Below are 15,446 nucleotides of genomic sequence, written 5' to 3'. Positions count from 1 at the left end.
GGCACCACTGTTGGCACGCTGTAGTTAGCCCCCCAGTGCGGAGCGATGACCTGGCACCACTGTTGGCACTCTGTAGTCAGCCGCCAGTGCGGAGCGATGACCTGGCACCACTGTTGGCACGCTGTAGTCAGCCCCCCAGTGCGGAGCGATGACCTGGCACCACTGTTGGCACGCTGTAGTCAGCCCCCCAGTGCAGAGAGATGACCTGGCACCACTGTTGGCACGCTGTAGTTAGCCCCCCAGTGCGGAGCGATGACCTGGCACCACTGTTGGCACGCTGTAGTCAGCCCCCCAGTGCGGAGCGATGACCTGGCACCACTGTTGGCACGCTGTAGTTAGCCCCCCAGTGCGGAGCGATGACCTGGCACCACTGTTGGCACGCTGTAGTTAGCCCCCCAGTGCGGAGCGATGACCTGGCACCACTGTTGGCACGCTGTAGTCAGCCCCCCAGTGCGGAGCGATGACCTGGCACCACTGTTGGCACGCTGTAGTTAGCCCCCCAGTGCGGAGCGATGACCTGGCACCACTGTTGGCACGCTGTAGTTAGCCCCCCAGTGCGGAGCGATGACCTGGCACCACTGTTGGCACGCTGTAGTCAGCCCCCCAGTGCGGAGCGATGACCTGGCACCACTGTTGGCACTCTGTAGTTAGCCGCCAGTGCGGAGCGATGACCTGGCACCACTGTTGGCACGCTGTAGTTAGCCCCCCAGTGCGGAGCGATGACCTGGCACCACTGTTGGCACTCTGTAGTCAGCCGCCAGTGCGGAGCGATGACCTGGCACCACTGTTGGCACGCTGTAGTCAGCCCCCCAGTGCGGAGCGATGACCTGGCACCACTGTTGGCACTCTGTAGTCAGCCGCCAGTGCGGAGCGATGACCTGGCACCACTGTTGGCACGCTGTAGTCAGCCCCCCAGTGCGGAGCGATGACCTGGCACCACTGTTGGCACGCTGTAGTTAGCCCCCCAGTGCGGAGCGATGACCTGGCACCACTGTTGGCACGCTGTAGTTAGCCCCCCAGTGCGGAGCGATGACCTGGCACCACTGTTGGCACGCTGTAGTTAGCCCCCCAGTGCGGAGTGATGACCTGGCACCACTGTTGGCACGCTGTAGTTAGTCTCCAGTGCGGAGAGATGACCTGGCACCACTGTTGGCACGCTGTAGTTAGCCGCCAGTGCGGAGCGATGACCTGGCACCACTGTTGGCACTCTGTAGTTAGCCGCCAGTGCGGAGCGATGACCTGGCACCACTGTTGGCACGCTGTAGTTAGCCACCCAGTGCGGAGCGATGACCTGGCACCACTGTTGGCACGCTGTAGTCAGCCCCCCAGTGCGGAGAGATGACCTGGCACCACTGTTGGCACGCTGTAGTTAGCCCCCCAGTGCGGAGAGATGACCTGGCACCACTGTTGGCACGCTGTAGTTAGTCTCCAGTGCGGAGAGATGACCTGGCACCACTGTTGGCACCCTGTAGTTAGTCTCCAGTGCGGAGAGATGACCTGGCACCACTGTTGGCACGCTGTAGTTAGCCCCCCAGTGCGGAGAGATGACCTGGCACCACTGTTGGCACGCTGTAGTTAGTCTCCAGTGCGGAGAGATGACCTGGCACCACTGTTGGCACCCTGTAGTTAGTCTCCAGTGCGGAGAGATGACCTGGCACCACTGTTGGCACGCTGTAGTTAGCCCCCCAGTGCGGAGAGATGACCTGGCACCACTGTTGGCACGCTGTAGTTAGCCCCCCAGTGCGGAGTGATGACCTGGCACCACTGTTGGCACGCTGTAGTTAGCCCCCCAGTGCGGAGAGATGACCTGGCACCACTGTTGGCACCCTGTAGTTAGTCTCCAGTGCGGAGAGATGACCTGGCACCACTGTTGGCACGCTGTAGTTAGTCTCCAGTGCGGAGAGATGACCTGGCACCACTGTTGGCACGCTGTAGTTAGCCCTCCAGTGCGGAGAGATGACCTGGCACCACTGTTGGCACCCTGTAGTTAGTCTCCAGTGCGGAGAGATGACCTGGCACCACTGTTGGCACGCTGTAGTTAGCCCCCCAGTGCGGAGTGATGACCTGGCACCACTGTTGGCACGCTGTAGTTAGCCCCCCAGTGCGGAGCGATGACCTGGCACCACTGTTGGCACGCTGTAGTTAGCCCCCCAGTGCGGAGAGATGACCTGGCACCACTGTTGGCACGCTGTAGTTAGCCCCCCAGTGCGGAGTGATGACCTGGCACCACTGTTGGCACGCTGTAGTTAGCCCCCCAGTGCGGAGCGATGACCTGGCACCACTGTTGGCACGCTGTAGTTAGCCCCCCAGTGCGGAGTGATGACCTGGCACCACTGTTGGCACGCTGTAGTTAGCCCTCCAGTGCAGAGAGATGACCTGGCACCACTGTTGGCACGCTGTAGTTAGCCCTCCAGTGCAGAGAGATGACCTGGCACCACTGTTGGCACGCTGTAGTTAGCCCCCCAGTGCGGAGTGATGACCTGGCACCACTGTTGGCACGCTGTAGTTAGCCCTCCAGTGCAGAGAGATGACCTGGCACCACTGTTGGCACGCTGTAGTTAGCCCTCCAGTGCAGAGAGATGACCTGGCACCACTGTTGGCACCCTGTAGTTAGTCTCCAGTGCGGAGAGATGACCTGGCACCACTGTTGGCACGCTGTAGTTAGTCTCCAGTGCGGAGAGATGACCTGGCACCACTGTTGGCACGCTGTAGTTAGCCCTCCAGTGCGGAGAGATGACCTGGCACCACTGTTGGCACCCTGTAGTTAGTCTCCAGTGCGGAGAGATGACCTGGCACCACTGTTGGCACCCTGTAGTTAGTCTCCAGTGCGGAGAGATGACCTGGCACCACTGTTGGCACCCTGTAGTTAGTCTCCAGTGCGGAGAGATGACCTGGCACCACTGTTGGCACCCTGTAGTTAGTCTCCAGTGCGGAGAGATGACCTGGCACCACTGTTGGCACCCTGTAGTTAGTCTCCAGTGCGGAGAGATGACCTGGCACCACTGTTGGCACGCTGTAGTTAGCCCTCCAGTGCGGAGAGATGACTTGGCACCACTGTTGGCACTCTGTAGTTAGCCGCCCGTTCGGAGCGATGACCTGGCACCACTGTTTGCACTCTGTAGTTAGCTGCCCGTGCGGAGCGATGAGCTGGCACCACTGTTGGCACAGTGTTAGTCTCCAGTGCGGAGCGATGACCTGGCACCACTGTTGGCACTCTGTAGTTAGCCGCCCGTGCGGAGCGATGACCTGGCACCACTGTTGGCACTCTGTAGTTAGCCGCCCGTGCGGAGCGATGACCTGGCACCACTGTTGGCACTCTGTAGTTAGCCGCCCGTGCGGAGCGATGACCTGGCACCACTGTTGGCACTCTGTAGTTAGCCGCCCGTGCGGAGCGATGACCTGGCACCACTGTTGGCACTCTGTAGTTAGCCGCCCGTGCGGAGCGATGACCTGGCACCACTGTTGGCACTCTGTAGTTAGCCGCCCGTGCGGAGCGATGACCTGGCACCACTGTTGGCACTCTGTAGTTAGCCGCCCGTGCGGAGCGATGACCTGGCACCACTGTTGGCACTCTATAGTAATGGCTTTCTGCAGACTAGTTGTCTCCTCGCTCTGTACATGACCCTGCACTGGATGAGTAGAGAATTTCATGCTGCGTTTTTGTGTCCCACAGGAGTCTTTGCCTAAATGGGTCCAGTCATGCCTCCCAGTAAGAAGCCAGAGGGCACGGGGATCAGCATCTCCAGCCAGTGTTACAGGAGTGGCACGTTATCCAGCCCCCTTCAAGATGACGACGACTTGGACTTCCCACCGCCCGCTGTGAAAATCACTAGAGAGAAAGGTGCCGTGGAGGACGAGGAACTGACCAATTTGAACTGGCTGCACGAAAACAAAAACTTGCTGAAAAGTTTTGGGGACACTGTATTACGGAGCGTCAGTCCTGTCCAGGACGTTGATGACGACACCCCACCCTCTCCCGCACAGTCCGACATGCCCTATGATGCCAAGCAGAACCCCAACTGCAAACCCCCTTACTCCTTCAGCTGCCTCATATTTATGGCTATCGAGGATTCGCCAACCAAGAGACTGCCAGTAAAGGATATATATAATTGGATCCTGGAACACTTTCCTTACTTTGCCAACGCGCCTACGGGCTGGAAGAACTCTGTCAGACACAATCTGTCCTTGAATAAGTGTTTCAAGAAAGTGGATAAGGATAGAAGTCAGGTAAGATTCTGCTTTTAATGATGCTGTTCCCTGTACGGTACCGGTCAGTGGGGGCCCGGGGCTCTCATCTCCACTGGGTAATCGCTGTAGTGTAACGCAGGAGGGACGCTGATCCAGCGCTGTGCCCACATCCCTGGGGGGCGCCAGCGTTCGTGATCAGACACGGCAATCTGTGTATGGGTGTACATGGAGTGCAAATGGGGCTGGGGTATGAGGGGTATCCAGAACGGGTATGGGACTCAGAGTCGACACCCATTGGTAGACAGTTGCTAGGTCGACACGGCCATTAGGTTGACATGTTAAAAGGTCTTTTATGGGGTTTTTTGTGTCGTTTTCTCCTTCAAGTGACCGTGAACCCAATTAGTGCACCGCGTCCTCTTGGCAAGGTGCTGCGCTCGGCACAGGTTCCCATTCCCAATCCTAGTGGATCGTAAAGTATGAAAGTCCCCCCAAAAATTTTTAAAAACTGATGTCGACCTTTTATCATGTTACCCTAATAGTCGTGTTGTCCTATTTCTAGTGTCGACCAATGGGTGTCGACCTAATGGGTGTCGACCTAACGGGTGTTGACCTAATTGGTGTGGACCCAGAGTCTGTATACCATCCAGAACATCAGGTCACATATCAAACCTGGGCAGCAGGATCACCCAAGATATATATATATATATATATATATATATATATATATAGTGTAGTCTTCTGTATGCAGGAAATATGCAGTAGGTGAAGCCTGATGTATGTCCCTGGCTGGGAGCGTGCAGCAGTATGACCAGATAGGGATGGATCGGAATACAGTCAGAGGATTCCAGGCTCCCTGAAGCATTCCCAGGAAGACTTATTAGCCTGGCAGTGTACTTAAGTGTTGGAATACTCATTCCTTGCATTCTCTTCCAGCGAATGACCAATCCTAACCATTCCCAGAGAAACCGACGCTGTTGAAGTCGGCACTGATTTGGCGCCATTGTCTCTTCCGAGGCTGTGTCTGTGATGTTAGTGCCACAGACATCTGTTATCATTACTGCAGCGTATACTGCACAGTCTGTCACCGTCCGTCTGAGATTCCTGCACGTTTAGGTTCGTTCACGGATATGCGCTCGTTATTGCATTTGTCACACGTTAATAAGCGCATGAAATGAGTAGCACAAGGCTGTAGCGGTGTTCACTTGAAAGGTTTTGTTTTTGGGGCAACGTGTCTGGACATTGTGCGTGGAAAATGCCATCTGTACAGGTGTAAACAAGTCTACGTAACATTACCTTCCTGGTGATAGGACTCGCTGTTTTTATGGCCGTCTTATCTTGCACGGACATTTTTCTACTACAAAAAAAAAACATTCCAGATTTGTAGTTTTCACGTCTGGGAGAGAGGGACATCCAGTGACTTTACCAAGGTTAGAGGATGCAATTACTGGGTTTTAAAGCCACCTATCTGTGCCCGTGCCTCCCAGATGGCGCCCTCGGGTCACATGGTTGCAATAGACTAGCATGTAGCTCGTCTGCCGCAGATGCGTGCTGGATGCAGTTGTAGCGTGGAGTGTGTGGTATTTGCCACATTTAAGCGACTACAAAAGACCTGTTTCCCATTCAGATCGTGAGCCTCTGACGTGATTAGTGTGTTAGCTGTATCCTATGGTCTGCGCATTAACAGAACGCTCCCCGGATCAGACGTGACCAGTTTCCCTGGGGTGGGTTGCTAATGCCAGCCTTTAGGGATTATAGGCTTTGCTTGATGTTTTCCATACTATATTTGTGCAGTGAATCTGCTACTAAGCAATATTACTGTCGGGTTCCTGATCTCCGGCTGGTCAGGTGTGCAGGCGGAGATATTCATTATTAAAAGCTGCGATTAGTCATGACCATGACCATAGGAAACTTTGGTGAACTTGAAAAATGATTGGTCTACAGAAATAACCCTTTGGGTGCTGAATATGCCTATTTGTTATTGGTGATTGGTGTGCAGCTGCTGTTACAGGTGTGTGCGTGTCACCTGGCAGTTCTGAGCAATGAAAGGCTGATTAATAGGTTTTCCCACCAGCCTGTAAGATATCTATTACATTGGTTATGGTCTGAGCTCCACGTCCGACGCTTAGAACTCTTATCCAGAACCGTCTGGGTCTTCAGTGGACACGATATCACAGCGGGTTACTGTGTGGTATGTTCCCTGGCGGTGGCAGCAGGTCAGAGGATGATCCTGCACCCTGTAAAGTCCAGGCCCGGTTTTACCTACAGCTCCTCATATTACCTTCATTGCTGTGCAGGTAAAAGGCAGGGCTGGGAAACCAGCGATTCACCTGGTGCAGGACGTCATCGGATCATTTTACATAAATACCTAAAGGATGTACTCAGCGGCTGTCACTAAGTGCAGTCTCTGAAGGGCCCCATACACTAGAACGATAATGGCCGATTTCAGCCAATTTCGGGCATTCGGGCCGATACATCGGGTGAAATAGGACATTTTGGAGGTGTATCCGATTTCCCGTGAGGGTCAGATCAGCTCCCCTATATCGTTAGTGCTGCACTCATGAAATGTCGGTTCCCGCAGGCATGGCAGGAATTGCATAAGATATATCACATGCAAAGTGTACAAATCGTATGGAATCGTATGGAACCACTCCAGGGAGAGTTCAAGGGAAATCACCTCTGACTTCAGCCTCGGACATATCGTTGTAGTGTATGAGACCCTTTAGACATATCGTTGTAATGTATGGGGCCCTTTAGACATATCGATGTAGTGTATGGGGCCCTTTAGACATATCGTTGTAGTGTATGGGGCCCTTTAGACATATCGTTGTAGTGTATGAGACCCTTTAGACATATCGTTGTAATGTATGGGGCCCTTTAGACATATCGATGTAGTGTATGGGGCCCTTTAGACATATCGTTGTAGTGTATGGGGCCCTTTAGACATATCGTTGTAGTGTATGGGGCCCTTTAGACATATCGATGTAGTGTATGGGGCCCTTTAGACATATCGTTGTAGTGTATGGGGCCCTTTAGACATATCGTTGTAGTGTATGGGGCCCTTTAGACATATCGTTGTAGTGTATGGGGCCCTTTAGACATATCGTTGTAGTGTATGGGGCCCTTTAGACATATCGTTGTAGTGTATGGGGCCCTTTAGACATATCGTTGTAGTGTATGGGGCCCTTTAGACATATCGTTGTAGTGTATGGGGCCCTTTAGACCTATCGTTGTAGTGTATGGGGCCCTTTAGACATATCGTTGTAGTGTATGGGGCCCTTTAGACATATCGATGTAGTGTATGGGGCCCTTTAGACATATCGTTGTAGTGTATGGGGCCCTTTAGACATATTGTTGTAGTGTATGGGGCCCTTTAGACCTATCGTTGTAGTGTATGGGGCCCTTTAGACATATCGTTGTAGTGTTATGGGGCCCTTTAGACATATCGATGTAGTGTATGGGGCCCTTTAGACCTATCGTTGTAGTGTATGGGGCCCTTTAGACATATCGTTGTAGTGTTATGGGGCCCTTTAGACATATCGATGTAGTGTATGGGGCCCTTTAGACATATCGATGTAGTGTATGGGGCCCTTTAGACATATCGATGTAGTGTATGGGGCCCTTTAGACATATCGTTGTAGTGTATGGGGCCCTTTAGACGTATCGTTCTAGTGTATGGGGCCCTTTAGACGTATCGTTCTAGTGTATGGGGCCCTTAAGGGCAGCTGTTATAGATTTGCACGTTCAGGTAACCAAACACACCGCTTCTCTCACTGCTGCTTCTGTCTGTACTAAGGCAGGATTGTGTAGTCTTGTTGCCCCGGGATACGACACAGGACAGCTCTCTGAAGACTTTGTGTGTAGTGCAAAGAGCTTGATCGTAACCCAGGGCAACATAAGTAAACAGCCGGTGATATAAACGCATGGATGGAAAGCACGGCGATAAGTTTCATAGAGAAAGGAGAGGGTAGGTGCAAGTCAGCAACTTCGTAATTTTAGGGCAGAAACTTCTTTAACTGTAACATTGGCTTAAAAATGGTGGATAGAACGTTCTCTGGAAGCGGAGCAGCACGTGACGGCCGTAGTAAGTGGCACATTAGGTCACGGCATAGAACTAGGTCAGGCTGTAATATAAATGGGCTTTTGGTGAATGTTCGCTGGCAGCACGGCAAATTTACTGGAGAGCGCAGAACAGAAAATATTGCCAGTAATGCCCCCCCTCTTTTCCTATACCCCAGAGGATTTCAGAGTTGCCGGATCATTGTTTCCTGTACTGAGTCTCTCGTCCTCTGCAGCGGAATAACCTCCGCTGTACACCCATGTATATATGCCTTCTCCAGGAGTGTATGTCGGGGTCTGTGCTCAGATCGGGGTCTTGCTTCTATCTGGGAATCCCAGGCTCCCGGTTGGTAATCTGACCTGTCAGTCAGTGCAGCCCCTCCCCCCCTCCCCCTCACTGTCCCTTTTGCCCGTGAGTTTCCAAATTCACTGCCATCTGGTCCTCGGCTGCAGAGAGGAATTTTTCTTGTATACGTGTCGCCATGGCAGCGGCCTCACAGTTGATAGGGAGAGTAACCAGTTGCCATGGCGACAGAGTTCCTGATGTGGCAGTTTGTGCGTGCAGGGAGAGGCGGGCGCGGAGCTCGTGTTGCGATGCAGGATAGGGGATTGCAGTCACCGGCACTGGTGGGGAGGGGGGCTGCTGACACACATTTGTTTTCCTTGCGCTCCGCCAGCCGCCCTCCATCTATAAATGACCCAAGTCGGGAACTACAAGTGACAGCATTCCCTAAGGGGTACCCCAGTCCCATGTGATGCTACGGCTGGGGATTGTATGCTGGGATTTGTAGTTCCACAGCAGCTTGAGAGCTGTATATGCTTGCTTATGCATCTCTCTTTATGCTCCTGCCACAGAGTTACTGTTTGCTGCGCTGCTTGTGCGCTGCGTTTCTGTGTGTCTCCCCCGGTAATAGATGTGCCGTGCTGCTTGTGCGCTGCGTTTCTGTGTATCTCCCCCGGAAATAGATGTGCCGTGCTGCTTGTACGCTGCGTTTCTGTGTATCTCCCCCGGTAATAGATGTGCCGTGCTGCTTGTGCGCTGCGTTTCTGTGCATCTCCCCCGGTAATAGATGCGCCGTGCTGCTTGTGCGCTGCGTTTCTGTGCATCTCCCCCGGTAATAGATGCGCCGTGCTGCTTGTACGCTGCGTTTCTGTGCATCTCCCCCGGTAATAGATGTGCCGTGCTGCTTGTGCGCTGCGTTTCTGTGCATCTCCCCCGGTAATAGATGTGCCGTGCTGCTTGTGCGCTGCGTTTCTGTGTATCTCCCCCGGTAATAGATGTGCCGTGCTGATTGTGCGCTGCGTTTCTGTGTATCTCCCTCGGTAATAGATGTGCCGTGCTGCTTGTGCGCTGCGTTTCTGTGTATCTCCCACCGGTAATAGATGTGCCGTGCTGCTTGTACGCTGCATTTCTGTGCATCTCCCCCGGTAATAGATGTGCCGTGCTGCTTGTACGCTGCGTTTCTGTGTATCTCCCCCGGTAATAGATGTGCCGTGCTGCTTGTGCGCTGCGTTTCTGTGTGTATCCCCCGGTAATAGATGTGCCGTGCTGCTTGTGCGCTGCGTTTCTGTGCATCTTCCCCGGTAATAGATGTGCCGTGCTGCTTGTACGCTGCGTTTCTGTGTATCTCCCCCCGGTAATAGATGTGCCGTGCTGCTTGTGCGCTGCGTTTCTGTGTATCTCCCCCGGTAATAGATGTGCCGTGCTGCTTGTGCGCTGCGTTTCTGTGTATCTCCCCGGTAATAGATGTGCCGTGCTACGTGTGCGCTGCGTTTCTGTGTATCTCCCCCGGTAATAGATGTGCCGTGCTGCTTGTGCGCTGCGTTTCTGTGTATCTCCCCCGGTAATAGATGTGCCGTGCTGCTTGTGCGCTGCGTTTCTGTGTATCTCCCCGGTAATAGATGTGCCGTGCTACGTGTGCGCTGCGTTTCTGTGTATCTCCCCCGGTAATAGATGTGCCGTGCTGCTTGTGCGCTGCGTTTCTGTGTATCTCCCCCGGTAATAGATGTGCCGTGCTGCTTGTACGCTGCGTTTCTGTGTATCTCCCCCGGTAATAGATGTGCCGTGCTGCTTGTGCGCTGCGTTTATGTGTATCTCCCCCGGTAATAGATGTGCCGTGCTGCTTGTGCGCTGCGTTTCTGTGCATCTTCCCCGGTAATAGATGTGCCGTGCTGCTTGTGCGCTGCGTTTCTGTGTGTCTCCCCCGGTAATAGATGTGCCGCGCTGCGTGTGCGCTGCGTTTCTGTGTATCTCCCCCGGTAATAGATGTGCCGTGCTGCGTGTGCGCTGCGTTTCTGTGCATCTCCCCCGGTAATAGATGTGCCGTGCTGCTTGTACGCTGCGTTTCAGTGTATCTTCCCCGGTAATAGATGTGCCGTGCTGCTTGTACGCTGCATTTCTGTGTATCTCCCCCGGTAATAGATGTGCCGTGCTGCTTGTACGCTGCGTTTCAGTGTATCTTCCCTGGTAATAGATGTGCCGTGCTGCTTGTGTGCTGCGTTTCTGTGCATCTCCCCCGGTAATAGATGTGCCGTGCTGCGTGTGCGCTGCGTTTCTGTGCATCTCCCCCGGTAATAGATGTGCCGTGCTGCGTGTGTGCTGCGTTTCTGTGCATCTCCCCCGGTAATAGATGTGCCGTGCTGCGTGTGCGCTGCGTTTCTGTGCATCTTCCCCGGTAATAGATGTGCCGTGCTGCTTGTGCGCTGCGTTTCTGTGTATCTCCCCCGGTAATAGATGTGCCGTGCTGCTTGTGTGCTGCGTTTCTGTGCATCTCCCCCGGTAATAGATGTGCCGTGCTGCGTGTGCGCTGCGTTTCAGTGTATCTTCCCCGGTAATAGATGTGCCGTGCTGCTTGTGCGCTGCGTTTCTGTGTATCTCCCCGGTAATAGATGTGCCGTGCTGCTTGTGCGCTGCGTTTCTGTGCATCTCCCCCGGTAATAGATGTGCCGTGCTGCGTGTGCGCTGCGTTTCAGTGTATCTTCCCCGGTAATAGATGTGCCGTGCTGCTTGTGCGCTGCGTTTCTGTGTATCTCCCCGGTAATAGATGTGCCGTGCTGCTTGTACGCTGCGTTTCTGTGCATCTCCCCCGGTAATAGATGTGCCGTGCTGCTTGTACGCTGCGTTTCTGTGTATCTCCCCGGTAATAGATGTGCCGTGCTGCTTGTACGCTGCGTTTCTGTGCATCTCCCCCGGTAATAGATGTGCCGTGCTGCGTTTCTGTGTATCTTCCCCGGTAATAGATGTGCCGTGCTGCTTGTACGCTGCGTTTCTGTGCATCTCCCCCGGTAATAGATGTGCCGTGCTGCGTTTCTGTGTATCTTCCCCGGTAATAGATGTGCCGCGTGGGAGCATTATATTATATTCTGCATCTGACAGGTGCCCTCAGTGACACTCGTGTATAGATTATGGCTGTAATATATATGGATTAATGTACCCCCTACTGTAAATTACAAGGACATCCCAGAGGTCATGGGCTGAGTGTGTGCATACAGGCCAGAGTGTTACTGTCTGCGGCGCTGCAATATTCTGTTATAGCGTGCACGTATTCTTCCTGAGCATGTAGCTGGTGATCTGGGTTATAACGGACGCGGCTCTTTGCTGCAGGTTCTACACAGTCGCCTCCACTTCAGTATTGTGTGGAAGAGTATCCTCCGCGTATTATAGCCCGTCGGTCTTTCTGTGGTGCCTTCAGGGTCTGGCTCTGTATGCGATTCTGAGACCACGCTCTGTGCGCGTTTCCGTCTGTCAGAGGCCTGCTTCCATGCACTACAAAGGGTTATTGCACTTCTTCCAATGTACCAAGCAGTGGCTGCCTCCCGTGTGCTGCTGCTTGTGAAGGTTACCGCATGACATACCCTGGCAAGGGATCGCAGTGCGGTAGCAGTTTATTATCCCGTGATAAGATCAGCTTATCGCAGCTTGAGAAGGGAAGGTGATGCCAAGCACCTGCCTGTGATATAGCAGTGAGACCAGGCACCCCCTTAGCCGCAGCTCGCCGTGGCTGCAGTCATGTGTTACCCGGAACGCTCTGCAGCCGCCTGGCCCTGCGCTGGGATATAGTACAGATCTGTAAGGAGCCGCATGTATTCAGCTGCACTGATACTGGTGACACGATTGCGGGTGTTGGCCACGCTTATTGGTTGGCATATATACCTGTGCTATCCACATAATACTGTGTTTATAGCAGATGTCACCATTGGCTTCGGGTGAGAGGAGGAGTAAATTGTAGCTGCGCTCGTTCTGTGTGCGCCGGCCGCCAGCCCGGAGTCACGGAGCAGGTTGGATCGCAGCACGGCTCCAAACGCTTGGTTAGGTTTCCAGCTTTAACCCTGTGCGGCATGGAGGGGATTGGAGCAGAGCTGCGGGTATAAGTTCTTGCAGCCCTGGGGTGATTATACAATACTCAGTATGTTCTGTAATCACAGTCCTGTGCCGACGCCAGTATGTAACCCTTATACTTTCCTTTCCCAGTGTCTTCCTCCTTTATTCATCATCCTGCATCCGCTCAGCCGGCATTGCACTGTAAATTGCTCTCCTGGCCCAGGAAGAAACCCAGCTCTTACCTGGCTAAATATGTATGGTGAAATAGTGTTCTAAACTACAGAGGCTGTGCAAACATGCCTGTAATATATCAGTATGGTATTTACTACCATCCACAAAACAAAACCAGAACATTGTCATCTTTTACAAACACGCGCCCCCCAGGTGTACAGAGAGGTTTGTACATGGACTGCGCTTATACCTTCTTTGTTGGTGGGATGTCTCGCTGCATGTTTGGACATCTTGTTTAGCAGAAAACCTTATTGCTCAGTCAGGTTTAGCTTTATTTTCCTTCTAATAGGCCTCAGATACCTTTATTTATTCCCGGTGTAAGTCTGATGGTGAGACGTCTGGTATTGCATCCACTCGGTATAAGTCTGATGGTGAGACGTCTGGTATGAGTAGTGTTGTGTATGTCCGGTATAAGTCTGATGGTGAGACGTCTGGTATGAGTAGTGCTGTGTATGTCCGGTATAAGTCTGATGGTGAGACGTCTGGTATGAGTAGTGCTGTATATGTCCGGTATAAGTCTGATGGTGAGACGTCTGCTATAAGTAGTGCTGTGTATGTCCGTGATAAGTCTGATGGTGAGACGTCTGGTATGAGTAGTGCTGTGTATGTCCGGTATAAGTCTGACGGCGGGACGTCTGGTATGAGTAGTGCTGTGTATGTCCGGTATAAGTCTGACGGCGGGACGTCTGGTATGAGTAGTGCTGTGTATGTCCGGTATAAGTCTGACGGCGGGACATCTGGTATGAGTAGTGCTGTGTATGTCCGGTATAAGTCTGATGGTGAGATGTCTGGTATGAGTAGTGTTGTGTATGTCCGGTGTAAGTCTGATGGTGAGACGTCTGGTATGAGTAGTGCTGTGTATGTCCGGTATAAGTCTGATAGTGAGACGTCTGGTATGAGTAGTGCTGTGTATGTCCGGTATAAGTCTGATAGTGAGACGTCTGGTATGAGTAGTGCTGTGTATGTCTGGTATAAGTCTGATGGTGAGACGTCTGGTATGAGTAGTGCTGTGTATGTCCGGTATAAGTCTGATGGTGAGACGTCTGGTATGAGTAGTACTGTGTATGTCCGGTATAAGTCTGATGGTGAGACGTCTGCTATAAGTAGTGCTGTGTATGTCCGTGATAAGTCTGATGGTGAGACGTCTGGTATGAGTAGTGCTGTGTATGTCCGGTATAAGTCTGACGGCGGGACGTCTGGTATGAGTAGTGTTGTGTATGTCCGGTATAAGTCTGATGGTGAGATGTCTGGTATGAGTAGTGCTGTGTATGTCCGGTGTAAGTCTGACGGCGGGACGTCTGGTATGAGTAGTGCTGTGTATGTCCGGTATAAGTCTGATGGTGAGATGTCTGGTATGAGTAGTGTTGTGTATGTCCGGTATAAGTCTGATGGTGAGACGTCTGGTATGAGTAGTGTTGTGTATGTCCGGTGTAAGTCTGATGGTGAGACGTCTGGTATGAGTAGTGCTGTGTATGTCCGGTGTAAGTCTGATGGTGAGACGTCTGGTATGAGTAGTGCTGTGTATGTCCGGTGTAAGTCTGATGGTGAGACGTCTGGTATGAGTAGTGTTGTGTATGTCCGGTATAAGTCTGATGGTGAGACGTCTGGTATGAGTAGTACTGTGTATGTCCGGTATAAGTCTGATGGTGAGACGTCTGGTATGAGTAGTGCTGTGTATGTCCGGTATAAGTCTGATGGTGAGACGTCTGGTATGAGTAGTGCTGTGTATGTCCGGTGTAAGTCTGATGGTGAGACGTCTGGTATGAGTAGTGCTGTGTATGTCTGGTATAAGTCTGATGGTGAGACGTCTGGTATGAGTAGTGCTGTGTATGTCCGGTATAAGTCTGATGGTGAGACGTCTGGTATGAGTAATGTTGTGTATGTCTGGTGTAAGTCCGATGGTGAGACGTCTGGTATGAGTAGTGTTGTGTATGTCCGGTATAAGTCTGATGGTGAGACGTCTGGTATGAGTAGTGCTGTGTATGTCCGGTATAAGTCTGATGGTGAGACGTCTGGTATGAGTAGTGCTGTGTATGTCCGGTATAAGTCTGATGGTGAGACGTCTGGTATGAGTAGTACTGTGTATGTCCGGTATAAGTCTGATGGTGAGACGTCTGGTATGAGTAGTGTTGTGTATGTCCGGTATAAGTCTGATGGTGAGATGTCTGGTATGAGTAGTGCTGTGTATGTCCGGTGTAAGTCTGATGGTGAGACGTCTGGTATGAGTAGTACTGTGTATGTCCGGTATAAGTCTGATGGTGAGACGTCTGCTATAAGTAGTGCTGTGTATGTCCGTGATAAGTCTGATGGTGAGACGTCTGGTATGAGTAGTGCTGTGTATGTCCGGTATAAGTCTGACGGCGGGACGTCTGGTATGAGTAGTGTTGTGTATGTCCGGTATAAGTCTGATGGTGAGATGTCTGGTATGAGTAGTGCTGTGTATGTCCGGTGTAAGTCTGACGGCGGGACGTCTGGTATGAGTAGTGCTGTGTATGTCCGGTATAAGTCTGATGGTGAGATGTCTGGTATGAGTAGTGTTGTGTATGTCCGGTATAAGTCTGATGGTGAGACGTCTGGTATGAGTAGTGTTGTGTATGTCCGGTGTAAGTCTGATGGTGAGACGTCTGGTATGAGTAGTGCTGTGTATGTC

The 15,446-nt window shown here is 52.3% G+C and overlaps 1 protein-coding gene across 3 annotated transcripts in view; it reads left to right on the top strand.

Annotated features, from left to right (window-relative positions):
- Positions 1-15,446, top strand: part of FOXN3 (forkhead box N3) — a 166,570-nt gene that overhangs the window by 54,674 nt on the left and 96,450 nt on the right. For all 3 annotated transcript variants that reach the window (XM_063948622.1, XM_063948621.1, XM_063948623.1), the window contains exon 2: positions 3,674-4,227. In XM_063948622.1, coding sequence (XP_063804692.1) covers positions 3,688-4,227 — 540 coding nt within the window. In that variant the 5' untranslated portion in view covers positions 3,674-3,687. The remainder of the gene's footprint in view (positions 1-3,673; positions 4,228-15,446) is intronic.

The sequence above is a fragment of the Pseudophryne corroboree genome, chromosome 12, assembly GCF_028390025.1.
Source record: "Pseudophryne corroboree isolate aPseCor3 chromosome 12, aPseCor3.hap2, whole genome shotgun sequence".
In the NCBI taxonomy this organism is placed as follows: Eukaryota; Metazoa; Chordata; class Amphibia; order Anura; family Myobatrachidae; genus Pseudophryne; species Pseudophryne corroboree.
This window is presented reverse-complemented; position numbering and strand designations above follow the sequence as displayed.